Raw genomic sequence first — 14,623 nt, forward strand, 5'->3', positions numbered from 1 at the left:
GCACAAAGCACCGTGTTCATGGACAAAGCAAAGGTCTTGTGGACCAATGTTACTTCTTCAAGCATGGTTTTCCACTTAGTACATGTTTGGTTTAACTTTTGTTATTTGTGATCCACGTCCAACCTGAAGCATCTAAATGTTGTTTCTGCGTCTTCATAAATTTTTGGCGGGATGGGAAGGAACGTTCATCAGGGACGCTTAAGCAAATACACTATTAATAGGTCAAACAATAGTCTCACTATCAATTATGTTTGAAGAAGCTAGAGACAAAATCATCCCCAATCGAGAAGTCTTAGCTGCAAACAAATCAAAAAGTCATCTCACATATCCCCAATTCAGTTGTGAACAAGTTTAGTAACCATTTAATATGTCACAACAAATTAAGATCTAACGTCATATTGTTAATTAGATTAATTCACCAAAGCCATATTGAGTTGAATCCACCCTTTTATTGTTTAGCATTAGCATAATGTTCACAACCTCCTTTATTTTATTTTTCTCAAATGGGGCACAAAGTTACAAACCGGTGGTTTGATTATTTCTAATTAAAAATTATGCTAGTGAGAATTCTGAAAATGATAGTCACCCATTTAGGGCTTAGACAACCAATCAGGCTTGAGTGATAGCATGGTGAAGCCATGGACTAATGTTGGTACTAATAAATTGTAAACTGTAAGCTGATTGCCAAGGTTACATTCACTGGTTATATGTGGTCATTGACTTCGACATTTCACTTGATCCTTTATGGTGGCTTAGACTCAGATCATATCATTTGTTGTTGTCAGTTGATTTGGACTATTTCTTTTTTTTTTTACTTAAAGATATTTCTCGATCGATAGTCAAATTAATTTATTTTGAAACATAAGATAACTTTCTTTTAAACAAAATCTTTTCTATTTACATGGTCAAGACTCACAACATGTTTAAAAAATACAGCTATCTACCAATAGACCTTATGTTAATTTAATTATATTTTGTTATATGAATTATGATATCAGTATGCCTTTGTCTCACTCCAAATAAAACTCATTCATTTAGTAGTATTTTGCGAGGAAGAGAAACAAATACATATAAGTACTGCATCCCATTGATATAAGGTGAACTCTTATATGCTGAAAATCTAAATAAAATATTAGATAAAAGAATAAAAGGCAACTTCAAATTGTCAACAATGAATCGTGTAAACAGGAAATATTTTAAGTGAAACATTTTAAATAATGTTATTTATAATAAAAAAAATAAAAGTTTATATTGTTAATTTGTATGACAAATATTAACTAATTATAAAATACACTTAAATTAGTTTTGTTCCAGAATTCGCAATTCTTGCAAAATAGTAGCAACTGTGATAAAATTTGAAAGAACAGCAAAGTATGCACAAATGACCTAAAAGGAGGTGTATTATCCTACGTGTTCGATTAAAGATTTACACGAACTATCAATATATATAATATTCCTATACAATTTTATCATTATCTCCCATGATCGATCAGTTATATTAAAAAAATACATGCGCATGCTCAAGTTAGATAGCCCTTATCTTGTAGTATATCTTAATCCAACTTTTTCTACGTAGTGTTCATCATCCGTTTCATTTTATTAATATGGCTTGATTTGAAGTTTGCTAGACCAGTTGAAGTTTTGAAAAATAATTTTGATACTTTTTAAGATGGATTTGAGTTTATTTTGAGTTGAGCTAATATATTTTTTATCCGTAAAAATTAATAATAAAAAAAATTATAATATTCACATACTTTATTTAATTAATTGAGTTAAACTTCTTGTTGAGATGACGTAATATGATCTGAAGTAAAATTTATTTAAAATAATTATCTACGTTATAATAATTTTTTAAAAAATAATTAATAGAAATATAAAACTCTAATTAAATTAAACTCTACATTTAACACTTATTTTCAGTCTATTTTACTTATAAATATAGATGCACACATAAGCAAGCTATCCTACCTTTATTTTATGTGCACTAATTAATTATAATATATTAAATATTTCTAATTCAATAATCTATCTTATCGTTTCAATTTTCAACAACATCGTTTTTCAATTTGTATCTATTTATATCAAGCATAGCCTAAATTAACTAATTAATACACACTTATAAATGATTTTTTATCTTAAAAAATATTATTTCCTATATAAAAAATTGATAAAAAATTATGATTTAATTTTTTAACAATTATCAGACATAAACAAACATATTTAATATTTTCTTTTACATAGTCAGAAAAAATAAACATACTCTTAAAAACAGAATGCAATCATGAACCGTAATTGTGCAGTTGAATTTGGTGCATGTGATTATGTCGTGGACACATGTACACAATTCTTAACATTTGGCAACCATGCACAGAACTGATAATACTGTTGTATAAATATTTATGAACATGATTCTGAAAATGAGTGTATTAGCGTGTGTGTATATATAAACATGAGAGTAAACAATCAGTTGGATGCATTTAGTTTAAATTCACTTAAAATCAAATTTACTTTGATTATAAATTATAATATATATCATTCACTTTTATAATAATTAATTTAACGGTAGATTTCAAAAATATGAAATATAAATTTAATGCAAAAGTGGTTAAAATGCAATTGTTTTAAATGCTTATAAAAAATATTCATAATATTTCTATCCAACTTAAAATAATTATCTCTCAAAAAAATACACCAACTTTATTTAAAGAAAGAAAATTAAGCTGAGTAGAAACGCTACAAATGAAATCACTCATGACTCAACCCTAGCTATAACCATTTATTGCACATGCCATAGTACGAGGGTACGTGTTGGATGCTCGCCAATGACTATAATAATACAATAGTAGTACAGATATTAACAATATCTGTAAACACAATCAATAAAAAATTCAAACATTAATATAATTGTAACACTGATCCTTATTATCTTTTTTATTATTACTTTAATATATCAATAATTTTTTAGTTGTACCATGCAACCATTAATTACTTTCAAAGAGAGAATCAATGGTTAAAATTACATATATAGCAACATCGATCTAATTGGCACTTCATAAGGGTGGTTTAGTTTACTTTGGTAGGAGAGAAAGAAAAGGAGGAAATGGAGGAAGCAGTTTTTCTTAAGACGGTGAAGAAGAGCAAAGGTGAAATAATTGGTTCTTCTTCTGCAACATACTGTGTTACCGGAGCAACTGGGTACCTTGGTTCATGGCTTGTGGAGGCTCTTCTTGAAAGAGGGTACACTGTTCATGCCACTGTTAGAGATCATGGTTAGTATATAACCCTTTTACTAGCTACACTTTTAATTTCGCTTAACTTTTGTTTTATCATTTTCTGAATCAAAGAATTGAGAAAGATAACTTAGTTAATATCACGTATTTGTGCTGGCTATTTAATTACTTGCTTGATTAATTCTCTCAATAAGCCTGCATGTACTTCTAAGTTATTGTTCTTACCATCGTTCTAATGAGTGTACGTAGCTCATTGATCTTGTGGAAGTGGCTTTAAGTTCGATTTCTGTATAACACATCTTTTGAAATACTTCAGTCTCTCCCAGAAGAATCAAAGATTTCAAAAGAAAAATCAGTGTTCTTACAGTTTTAATTAAAAACGAAAATGTTGCACTTCTAAATTTCCATTACATATATATGTGACCATGATGATTCTGAAGTACGATTACTTTTAAAGACAGCAATGGGAAGTAATCGTACTTAATGAAGGGTTGTCTTCACATCTTCATTAAGTACGATTACTTTTAAAGACAGCAATGGGAAGTGGAAACCTCTTGTTGATGAATCTTGCCAAATCCAAAGTGAACTTGTGTTGAAAACACAAGCAAGTGGGTGGGTAAGTTACTAAGTTTTAAGTAATTCTTTCCCTGACGACACTCAAGTTAGAACTTAGAACCTCATGCAAACTATTCGGCCACTAGGCCGACTTTAGTGGGTCTTCCCTTGGATAGTTTGCATTTGTATATATAGTATGTTGCTTCCTTTTGAGAGTTTCTTCACTGTGGCAGTTTATGCACTTTCAAAGCTTCTAACAGAAGAGGCAGCATTTAAGTTTGCAAAAGAGAATGGCATTGATCTTGTGTCAGTCATAACAACCACTGTTGCTGGCCCATTCTTCACTGCTAGTGTACCATCAAGTGTTAAAGTCCTACTGTCACCAATAACAGGTTTTTTTTTTTACCTTCAATGTATGTGTTGGTTGGTATAATGTTATTTCACCTAGAGACATTGAAAAATCATCAATATATGTGGAAACTACTAGTTATCTAATTTGTGCAAGAAAGGTAAATGAATGATTTATTACTATTGTCTATGATAACTAGAATTCCTGTGACTGTTTTAAGGGAAAGCCATAATACTAAAAGTTGATAAACATAAAATATTTATTGCCTGAAGTTCTGTTTATTTGCAGAAAATTGGTCAAATGAGTGGTCAGCAAAGAGCATGAACTTTTTTGTTTTTGATACTGCAGATTTCATGTGTAAATTTAAGTACCATAAAATTCCCCAAAAGCATTGAATGAATCTCTAAGACTCCTTGTGCATCATAAAATGGACAGCATCAAACTTTTGTGCTAACTTACTTGAGTTAATGAGTTATTTATCATGTCATTGTGTTTGACCATATTGATCTTATATGAATAGATGAACCTGAGTTCTTCAAGATATTATCTGCTGTAAATGCACGAATAGGGTCAATTGCTTTAGTTCACATTGAAGATATATACAGTGCGCACATATTCCTAATGGAGCATTCTAATGCAGAAGGTCGATACATATGCAGCAGCCAAAGTTGTCCATTGTCTATGTTGGCTAATCTTCTTGCCAAAGAGCATTCCTACTCAAATAAGAAAAGGCAACGTTTGAGAAATTAGCGTATGCACTGACAGTATAAATGATTTTTACAGTTTTCATCTAATTACAACCTGTCATATGGTAAGTTTGTTGAGAATTACCATGTGCTTCCAAAAAAAGTCAGGTCAAGTATGATTTTTGATTGGCTGACAGAGTAAAACTTTCTACACTCAGTATATAGAAATTAACCTCTAGTTTTTTTCATTGATTATGTTATTCTTATATACACATGAAGGATTGCTGAGAAGAATTCTGATAATCCATCAGATAATTATTTGTTGCCTAGATTATGGTTATTTACCTCCCATTAGACAATAGTCTTTCAATACTATTGCACACGATTTTAAACCTTTTGTATTTTTATTTTTTATTTTTGTGATCACAAAAATAAATGAAGTCATGTTTTAAAAGACCAAGTTCTTTCTTGAAAGATGAATATTTGCATGGACAAAGTTCTATATCAGCAGAAGCACCTATATATATAAAACTGTATATATAAATTTTGTTCTATCTGTATGCGTTATTTAATCTTAACTGTTTTACGAGAATTTATAGCCATCATTAATGATTTATGGCAGAGGTCTGGTCCCAAAAATTTCCAGCGTGATCTGCGGCATTTACATCATTCAGAAGGCGCTGATGAATTCCAAAACGTGACCACATTGTATATTTAAAATTAGAATCTGAATATCTGAGCCTACAATGGGAACCAACTGGGAAGTCTGCAATTATTATAACAAACATTTTATAAGCAAATTCAATCCTAAAGATAGAGCTAAGCTCAACTCCTTGGTAAAAATTTATAGGCAAGTGGGAAAACATGGTAACAAGTTTTAACCCTTGGTCTTTGAGGGGCTAGTTCTTCACTACTTTTAGTTTTATCAGAAAGCGAAGTCTGAACCAAACATTTAAGAGGGAAACCACAAATGGTTCATAAGTGTCAGAATTCAGAAAATTGATGTCAAGCTTCTCATGGCTGTGTAGTAGTTGTTGTTGCAGCCTAATTATGAGTCTCATGCCAACTACACCTAGCTCATTACATGTCCAATATTTCCAAAATACTTCACTTCAAAGTTTTGAAATATCCAATGAGGATACCTTCATTGAATGATGTCCATCCCCAAACAAGAGGGTGGTGTAATGAGGGTTAGTGCACATTTATGAGGTGCATGTGCCATGAGAAGTTGAAAGCTGTACAGATTTTACGGTAATGAAATGTCATTCAAAACCCACACTCGGATTTATGCCATGCCATGCCATTGGGAGTTAAGACCCCCAAAAGTGGCCAATGATATATATATACACTCATTTTTATATGACAGCATATAAATACAATAGGAAGAGAGAAATTGACCACATAACCTTATCTTAAACCACATAGCTGTTTGAAATTGAATTGATCCATAAAGCTCCAATGAAGAAAAAACTGGCAATTAAATATTTAACAAGACATTGATAGCAATAGCACTATGGCAATAAGAAAAAAGACAATGGATATATGTCCCAACTTTGAACATATATTTGTAATCCTTCCCCATATTTGTCCTTATGTTTGGAATCATCTCTGTTTTGAACTTGAACCATAACCATTCAAGGAGGACCACATTACATTATTTATGTAATTATTTTCCTAACAGAAAAATAGAAAATGGGTCATTTTAACAATATTTGCTCAAGGTACTAGCAGGGCTGTCACAGTTTATGGCAGTCTATGTCCATTAATCTATTAAGACTGAGGTCACACACGTTCTTTGATTACACCTATAAATAACCCAACTATCATCATGAATAGTGACCACTTGGTGAGTCAATTTAAGTCATTCAACGACCACTTAAAATGGAATCTAATCATCGATTGCATTAATCTAAACAAAATAATCTGCGCACCTTGTCCTAGGCTTTACTACTACTTAACTAAATGCACACACAACTAGGATTCTTCCATATCTTGCAAATTTGATAATATTAGCAAATTCTAATCAGATTAGTTGGTTACTACTATTTCACGTAGACAACATTTTTTAGATCAATTAATATAACACGGACACAACTACTGCAACCAACAGTGGACCATTAATTCAAGTGGAAATGTTGTTAAAAGAGATTGCTAATTGCTCAAGTTGACTCAACAGTTAGATGTCATCATCTTACAATATTTACTTCGGGCACTTCATCTTGTGCAGATGAAAAATTTCAGTGCCATTAAGAAAAATACAAATGTATGAGTAGAAGGTTCATTCAATAAACAAAGAAAAAGCACACATGACTTTGGATTATGAATCAAAATTCTTCAAAAGTTGGGAAAAGAACCTCCATGGTTCATAAAAAGGCCAAAATAGGGGGATTCATAAAAAATCACACAATAATGTTCCCATTTTTTTTAAACCTTGATTCTTTAGCTTCATGGCTTGCAAATTACCACAAAGCAAGGAAGAAGAGCTCTAGCATTGAGCAAATAAAGCTCCTCAATATTTGAATAAAGACCAACTTTCCCAGCCAACGAATCAAAGCCTGTTTGTCCTGCCATTTCCTGAATGTTCTCCAGAGGTCTATGGACCCTGCCAGCAATGACTCTGCATACTATAAGTGCTTTTCTCAATGAAGGGTCATGGTCAAAAACCTCAATACATTCAAAAGCCCTTCCACTTGTGGAAGTAGTGAAAACACCTATTCCACCCTTGAGTTCCTCTTTGGCAGAAAACCCATTTCTGATGATTCTACAAACACAACACTTTTCAGATAAACACAAGCTGGAAGAGCCACTGAGACCAAGAGAGCATGCAACAGTGGTTCCATAGAACCTCAAAAGCTCATTGCCATCAGCAAGGCACCTTGGATGTTTCTTGGGGAGTTTACTAGCTTTGATTTTCACCAACTCTCTATACTCCTCAAACCTAGCCAGTGTCTTTTGCATGTTATGCACTTTCAAAACTCTCTCAATTCTACCGCATTGGTTCTCAGACTTCAACCAGCTAGTCCTGCATATTATCTCCACTATTTTCCTTGATGAATCACCTTCCACAAGTTCAGTAACTGCCCAAAAAAAAAAAAACTTTCTCTCTTTAATTCTTAACATGTGTGAAAACAACATTAAACTATAAACAAACTTGAATTCAAATAAAAGACATTGAAGAGGAGTAATTTTGGTAGTTCAAAAGCTTCCTCACCACAAGATAAAAACAAAAGAATCCATTTATATCTGATGAAGATGTGGCAACAAGAATGTGGACCTTATCCACTTGAACATAGTAGAAAAGCATGAATGTCAAAAAGTTATAATAAATAAATAACTGACAAGAAAAATGGTTAGGTACCAGCATGCTTGGAGAGATGATGAGCTTCAGCAGCTTCCCATTTGTTGAATTGCTCTCCACATTTGTGGCAAGTGACAGTGGAAGACACATTTGAATCTGTCTCAAGAGGTACCCTTGTGCTAGAATGAGGTCCAAGAACTCCAACACCATGCAAACCTGACCCTTCTTTATCTGATGAAAGGAAAGGAGATTTCCTTGGAGGAGTGGATGAAGTCCTAAAAGAAGGGTTGAAGTAGTGCATTGTAGGGTGCCCTCCAGGGCCAGGAGTGCCAGGCCTTAAAGTGCCAACAAAGGTACTCAAATCACTACTATTATTGACACCCCCATTATTGGCACCACCACCTCCACCATCACTTCCAACCCCTCCTTCTTGGAAACCTCCATAGCCAGTGATTTTCAGCTCACACCTTGAGTTGCTTAGGATCACTTCATGAGTTATTGGGTTGAGAAACTCACTGCTACCTATGGATCTTGGGCTGCAACTTGGTGGCTTCTCTAGATGCCTCTTGCTACCATGGATTACATCTTTGAGATTTGCTATGGACCTTGAACAACCTGACCTACTTGACCCTCCTCCCTTTTTGGTCAAGATTGTGGTTAACTGCTTCCTTGTTTTGGGGTCATGAACATCTGATGGCTCTGATTTGCAGTGTAGAGACCTCTTCAAAGAGAACCACACAGTTGGCATATTATTATTATCCTCACTCCTTCCCAACTTTTTTCACCTTTTTCTAACAACAACAAGAGCTAAACTTTCTGAACTCTTCAACTTTTTTTTCAGAATATTCAACCCCAAAAGGCTCCACTGTTAAAGATATACCATGCCATTTACCAACTTTTCTGCTTTATGCAAACACCCCTTTTGCTGCTATGCATCAAAGGGACAAGAGAAGAGCAAAACATGTTTTAGAAGAAAATTTGAAAAGATTGTATATCTATATGAGCCCTGAAAAATGATCAAGTGCAAATGTCAGCAAGAGAAAGCATTTGGAAAATTGCAATATTGCATGGGGGCGGTGTCAGGGGATCACACAAGAGAGGGAGTGAGACAAGGACTCAAATCCATACAAGAGAAGAGAGGAAGTGGTGTGTTGAACATTGAAGTGAAACAAAGAATCTTTGGCACAACATGACAACAACAACTAACTTGGACAAACCGTGTTCAGTGGCGCTATTAAACAAGTGTGGTGACAATTAAGGAACAGCGCTATTTTGTTTTTGGTTCATTCACAGTCTAAATTTACACGTGATCGTGTTTGTGTTACTTTTTTCAGTTTATTTATAAAAAAAGACTTGATTTGATTGTGGTAATTATTAATTAGTTAAATGTCTAAAAGGTTTTAATTGCCAAGGTACACATCATTGCCTTTTTTTTTTCTTGTCTCTTAGATACGATATACATTGAATTAAAAATTAACCTGAAGTTAATTTTCCTTGTAATATATAATTATCGTTGGCATAAAAGAATACATAAAATCCTATGAATTACAAATCATTGTCTACTTTGCCTAAAAAGAACTAGCATAATCACTATTTTTTTTTAAAATAAAAACAACTAATTGAAATTAAAGTCCTTTCTTTTCTTTTTGAAATGAAAATAAAGGAGGAATAGCCGAATAGGAGAAGAGATTAGAGAATTTTTAAAGATTCGCTCACAATTCGTTTGTGTTTGTGTTTGTATCATCCCACTAGTATAAAATTCTGCCGTTGATATGGCTATTTGGCTCTAGTATTTAGGGCTTGGTGATCGAGGAAAAAAGGATTTGAGAATAATTAAGTTGAAGTCATAAATTGAAAATAAATTTAATTTTCTTAATTTTAAAATCTAAAAATTAAAACACAGTTGGTCATATTTTTATATGTTTTACGGATTAATTTAGTAGAAAAACTTAAAAAATAATATAATAAGACTTAATTTAAATGCCTAATTTGGTGACAGAAAGCACTTTGGTATTAATGTGGAGAAACCTTATATTTTATCAAATGAAATTTAGGATTTACTTTAAATTTAATTATACTTCAATTTCTTTAATGTTTAAAGACAATTAATTTTAGTAATTTCATTTTAGAGAAATTGATTTGGTGTAAAATTGATTAATATTGTTTGATGACAAATCAAAGGGGGAAACATGTGGGTACATGATTATAGGCTAAAAGTCCCTTTCTCGGGTCGGATATGTTTCTTCTTCGTTTTTAGTCACTGGTTTATCACGTGAGCACATTTTCCCTTTTTAGTAATGCACAATGAAAAGAATATATAATTTGGTTCAATTTAAAAATAATTGAATCAATCAAATTATTTTTATTTTATTTTATTCATAATTTATCAATCCAAAATGTTAAATTTCACTTAAAATCAAAGTTTTAAGACTTACATCGACCCGTCGGATCCGATCAATCAACCGTGTCCCGATGGTTGGACCGGATTGAACTATAAGTTTGATCGTGTGTTTTTGACCCGAAATGATCCAATTTGACCCTGGCCGAATTTGTGGTTAAACTGATGACCCGTCGATCCATAATGGGTCACTTATCTTTTCTTTTTTTATTTTGTTTTATTTTAGTTTATTGGGTGTGATTTTGAGTTATATTGATCCTTTCATTCATTTTTGAGCGTTTTTTTAGAGTTCTGGATCAATTTTTAAAACTATGGTTTTAAACTTTTGATTGATTTTTTATATTTTATAATCTACATTGATGTGATATGACTATGCTTCATTTTAGTGTGAATAATGATAATATTATCGTTGATATCTTTCATATTAAAGGTTAGAGATAATAGTCATTTTTTTAACTTATGTTCTTTATATTTTGTTTATATTTTTTGTAAGACTTATGAATTTTAATGTGTCAAGAGAAAGATTTTAAGATATGTATAAAATTTTTATATTTTGTATTATTGACCGAGTCATACGAATTAATTAATGACTCATCAATTCGATCCGTGATCCAATAACTGAGTGTCATGACCGAGTCAATCATCGGACCATTTTTAAAGCTATACTTACATTTTTAAAGCTATACTTTAAACTTTCTGCATCCTAGTAAATTCTTTAAATTTCATCAAATTTTCAAAATACTAATATTTAATTTTAAAAAAATATATGGCGATGTGAAATATGCTCTTAGAGTTTTCCATTATTAATTGTAAAAAGATTATTTTAACAATTGAATATAGGAAATAAATTTATAAGTAAATGTCTTAAGTAAAAAGCAAATTTAAGATAATTTATTTCACTTGAATTATTTAGAACGACCATTGTTATAGTAAAATTTTCTTCAAAATAGTTTGAAATTATTTGTAATTGTTATTTTTATATTTAAAATAATCAATTATTGGAGATAAAATGATAAGATAAAAGTTAGGTAGAATAAAATCTATGAAATTTTAAACAAAATATCCGAAAAAACAATATTTTGAAAAAAAATGCTTTATAAAAGAGAAATTGTTATAAAAATAAGTTATAATAATGACCAATTACAATGCATGAAAAGATGCCCTTAATGGCTCTCCTCACAAGTCACAACCAAACTCACCCTAAGGCTTTTTTATCTCTCAACTTTAATAGAGTAACTGAAAGTCTGAAATTGAAAAGAGTGACAATCAATTTGAAATCTCAGTCATTTGCAATCAATATTGATCGACATTGACAAAGCCTCCAACTTAGAGTGTTTGCCAAGATCAAGATTGCAAAGCATTTCATGATCAAAGACTTTTTATGTGTTTCATATTGGGTGTAACTACTTTACGGGAAAATGGGGCAAATGAGCAATAGAATAAGCATTACTACTTTATTTTTTGATATAGGATTGGATCTAGGGGCATTTTCAGAGTTAGAAATCGGTGGCCATAAGTTTAATTTTTTTAGAAAAATAGAGTACTGGTCAAGAGGATAATTTCTCTGCTCACAGGTGAAATATGTTTTTTTCTTTATTCTTATATGAGACATAAAATCCTTCCATAAACTTTTTTAGGATAAAATTGACTATTTGAACAATATTTTAAAGGAATCAACTATTTTTTTCCATCCTAATTCTAATACGCGAATAATCAAGTAATACGTTTTTTCTTTTTTTCTTTTTTTGTGGGGAACTAAAGGAGTCTATACCTCAAAGTAAGGCCACAATGCAATTATTCTTCAGACATAGGAGGACCACACATTGACTTTATTAATACGGTCCAATAAATAAATAAATAAATAAATTGTGGAAGTAGGTAATAGAATATAAATCCTGTCTCTAGCTAGCTTATAGTAATTTTTCCATGACACACAATACCGTTAACAGATCATCCATACAAAACATGCCATACCATTGAAACTTGGTCGAACTAGTTATATTAAGTTCATTAAAAATAGTGTTTTAATTTGTTTTTTTTTATTCTGTGGAAAAATAACCAGACAAAGAAATTAGGCTTTTAGGATGACAGTAGCAGGAGTAGGAGGACACAAGAACAAGGTTGCGGTGATAACAAAGAGAATTGGATGACACTGCCTTTACTGATTTACGGGATAAATATTTAATTTTATACACTTAAAATTTATAATAAATAAATATTTTTAATATTTAAATTGAATCATATAAATTGTGATATAGTGTTATATTTAATTATTAAGAGGAGTAATATAGGATATAAAAAACTATCAAAAGAAATTTGACAAACTGCAATAATGTATATGTAATTTAATGATTGCTGATAAAATTAATTTTAATTAAAATCAATTATGAAAAAATTATAAAAAAAATTATTTTGAAGTGATATGACTTGTGTTGGGTGGTTGGATAGTTTTGTTTGTTAAGGGTGTTTAGGAGGTGCAGGAAGTAAAAGCCTTTTATATTGTAATGGCATGAATACTAGAAGTCCAGCAAAATCAATTCATGAACTCGATCCACCTTCTTTGTTTTATGCAACTTTAGTAATATTATTATGAAAATTAAATTTAAGATAATTTTTAAATAGATATAAAGGGGTGTTCATTCAATTGGATTGGCTCAATAAACGTGACAACTTAACCCAAACTAATAAAATTGATTTGGTTTATATAGTTTGGTTAATTTATTTTTTTAATATTTAAAATCTGATCCAAACCAATTATCTTTGTTTGGTTCTTGAATAATTGAATTCCTTTTTTTTTTCTTTCAATTTGAACCAATCTGACCTGGTTAGATATTTTTTAATTTTAGATTAATAGTCCTTCCAGACTCAAATGCATAAAATAAATGCCCAAATTTTGTGAAATAGAATATAAATAAATTTTAACTAATTCAACACTATTTATTGTCATTATTTCAAAAATACTTTTAATTTCAATTCTGAGAATCATTTTAAATAAATATGATTAAGGTTAAATTCAGAAGATATAGTGCTTTTTATGGAATCAAGAAAATTAAGTAAACTTCACTGACACTCTTTATCACTGTAAATTTGTATATTTTTACTTGTATTTAAGTTTGAAAGAAGTACATTTCAGACTTTGGTACTTACATTTTTCTTTTATTTTTTATTCTTCAATCAATTTAATATTCTTTTGATCTTATCAAGTGATTAATTTGGTCATGTTTATTATATAATTTTTATCCTATTTTAAGTAAAGAAACTAATTCTCTCTCTCTCTCTCTCTCTCTCTCTCTCTCTCTCTCTCTCTCTCTCTCTCTCTCTCTCTCTCTCTCTATATATATATATATATATATATATATATATATATATATAAGTGATAATCATAGGAAAAAATTATGAGTAAAATAAACTATCCATTGACATTAAATATTACATTTATTAAATACAAATATAGTCAATTATTAAGCAGAATAGTTGAGAGGAAAAGTATTTATATATTTATCAATGATTATATTATATTCATAATTTTTAATTTTGTGTGCCTCTGAGTGTGTGTATCTAAATTTTCATAATATTTTTTTATTCAAATTCATCATATTTAATGAATATCATAACTAATACTATATCATTATTAAAATTTATTGTTCAAAGGCATTAAATACAATATTTAATAAATATAATATATAGTCAAATTATTTAGGATAAATTTAAGAGAAATTTTTTTTGGTACATAATAATTAAGAGAATAAATTAGTTTATATATTTATATATTATATCAGTATATATTTAAATTTTTGTAATAACACAATATATATTTCAACTTTTCTATTTTAAAATATAATCTGTGGATCATGTCGAGTACCTTTAATTAATTTTTAACTTTTTTTACTAATTAAAATTTTTATTTGAGTTTTTTAGAAATATTTGACAAACAATTTTTTTTAGTAATTTGCAGAATGTTTTCAGATATTACCTCAAGTAGTATTTTTAAGATAATAGATTGTAACTTCTAGCTTTTTATCCCTGAAATATATATTAAATTTATTTATTAGGATTTATTTTTTACATATGGTAGGATTTTTTTTTCGCTTCTTCTTACATTGTCCA

General features: G+C 30.3%; 2 protein-coding genes across 5 annotated transcripts; one reads left to right on the forward strand and one right to left on the reverse strand.

Moving 5' to 3' along the window:
• Window positions 1–3,003: 3,003 nt before the first annotated feature.
• Window positions 3,004–6,096, forward strand: LOC114374809 (dihydroflavonol 4-reductase-like). Of its 4 annotated transcripts, none has more exons than XR_003658630.1 (4): window positions 3,004–3,269; window positions 3,688–3,846; window positions 4,019–4,177; window positions 4,655–6,096. XR_003658630.1 is itself a non-coding variant. In XM_028332504.1 (3 exons), exons 1-3 carry the CDS (start codon window positions 3,101–3,103, stop codon window positions 4,882–4,884), a joined length of 438 nt encoding a protein of 145 aa, XP_028188305.1. In that variant the 5' UTR covers window positions 3,007–3,100; the 3' UTR covers window positions 4,885–6,096. The 4 variants fall into 4 exon arrangements, 2 of the variants coding, with proteins under 2 accessions (XP_028188305.1, XP_028188304.1); XR_003658631.1 differs by having other exon boundaries at window positions 3,005–3,269; window positions 3,761–3,846; XM_028332504.1 differs by lacking the exon at window positions 3,688–3,846 and having other exon boundaries at window positions 3,007–3,269; window positions 4,775–6,096.
• Window positions 6,097–6,953: 857 nt separating this feature from the next.
• LOC114374426 lies at window positions 6,954–9,349 on the reverse strand. Its single transcript, XM_028332061.1, has 2 exons — window positions 8,179–9,349; window positions 6,954–7,897 (listed from the first exon to the last, which is right to left on the reverse strand). The coding sequence occupies exons 1-2, from the start codon at window positions 8,864–8,866 to the stop codon at window positions 7,266–7,268; spliced, it is 1,320 nt and encodes a 439-aa protein (XP_028187862.1). The 5' UTR covers window positions 8,867–9,349; the 3' UTR covers window positions 6,954–7,265.
• Between the last annotated feature and the right edge of the window lie 5,274 nt (window positions 9,350–14,623).

Source organism: Glycine soja, chromosome 11 (genome assembly GCF_004193775.1).
Source record: "Glycine soja cultivar W05 chromosome 11, ASM419377v2, whole genome shotgun sequence".
Classification (NCBI taxonomy): domain Eukaryota; kingdom Viridiplantae; phylum Streptophyta; class Magnoliopsida; order Fabales; family Fabaceae; genus Glycine; species Glycine soja.

Bases quoted from the DNA above. Each gene is read 5' to 3' on its own strand.
- LOC114374426 (XM_028332061.1), bottom strand. From the start codon at position 8,866: ATGCCAACTGTGTGGTTCTCTTTGAAGAGGTCTCTACACTGCAAATCA. The intron at 7,898-8,178 runs GTACCTAACCAT...TTTTTTGGGCAG, and splicing joins TCATCTCTCCAAGCATGCTG to TTACTGAACTTGTGGAAGGT.
- LOC114374809 (XM_028332503.1), top strand. From the start codon at position 3,101: ATGGAGGAAGCAGTTTTTCTTAAGACGGTGAAGAAGAGCAAAGGTGAA. The intron at 3,270-4,018 runs GTTAGTATATAA...TCACTGTGGCAG, and splicing joins TGCCACTGTTAGAGATCATG to TTTATGCACTTTCAAAGCTT. The intron at 4,178-4,654 runs GTTTTTTTTTTT...TTATATGAATAG, and splicing joins CCTACTGTCACCAATAACAG to ATGAACCTGAGTTCTTCAAG.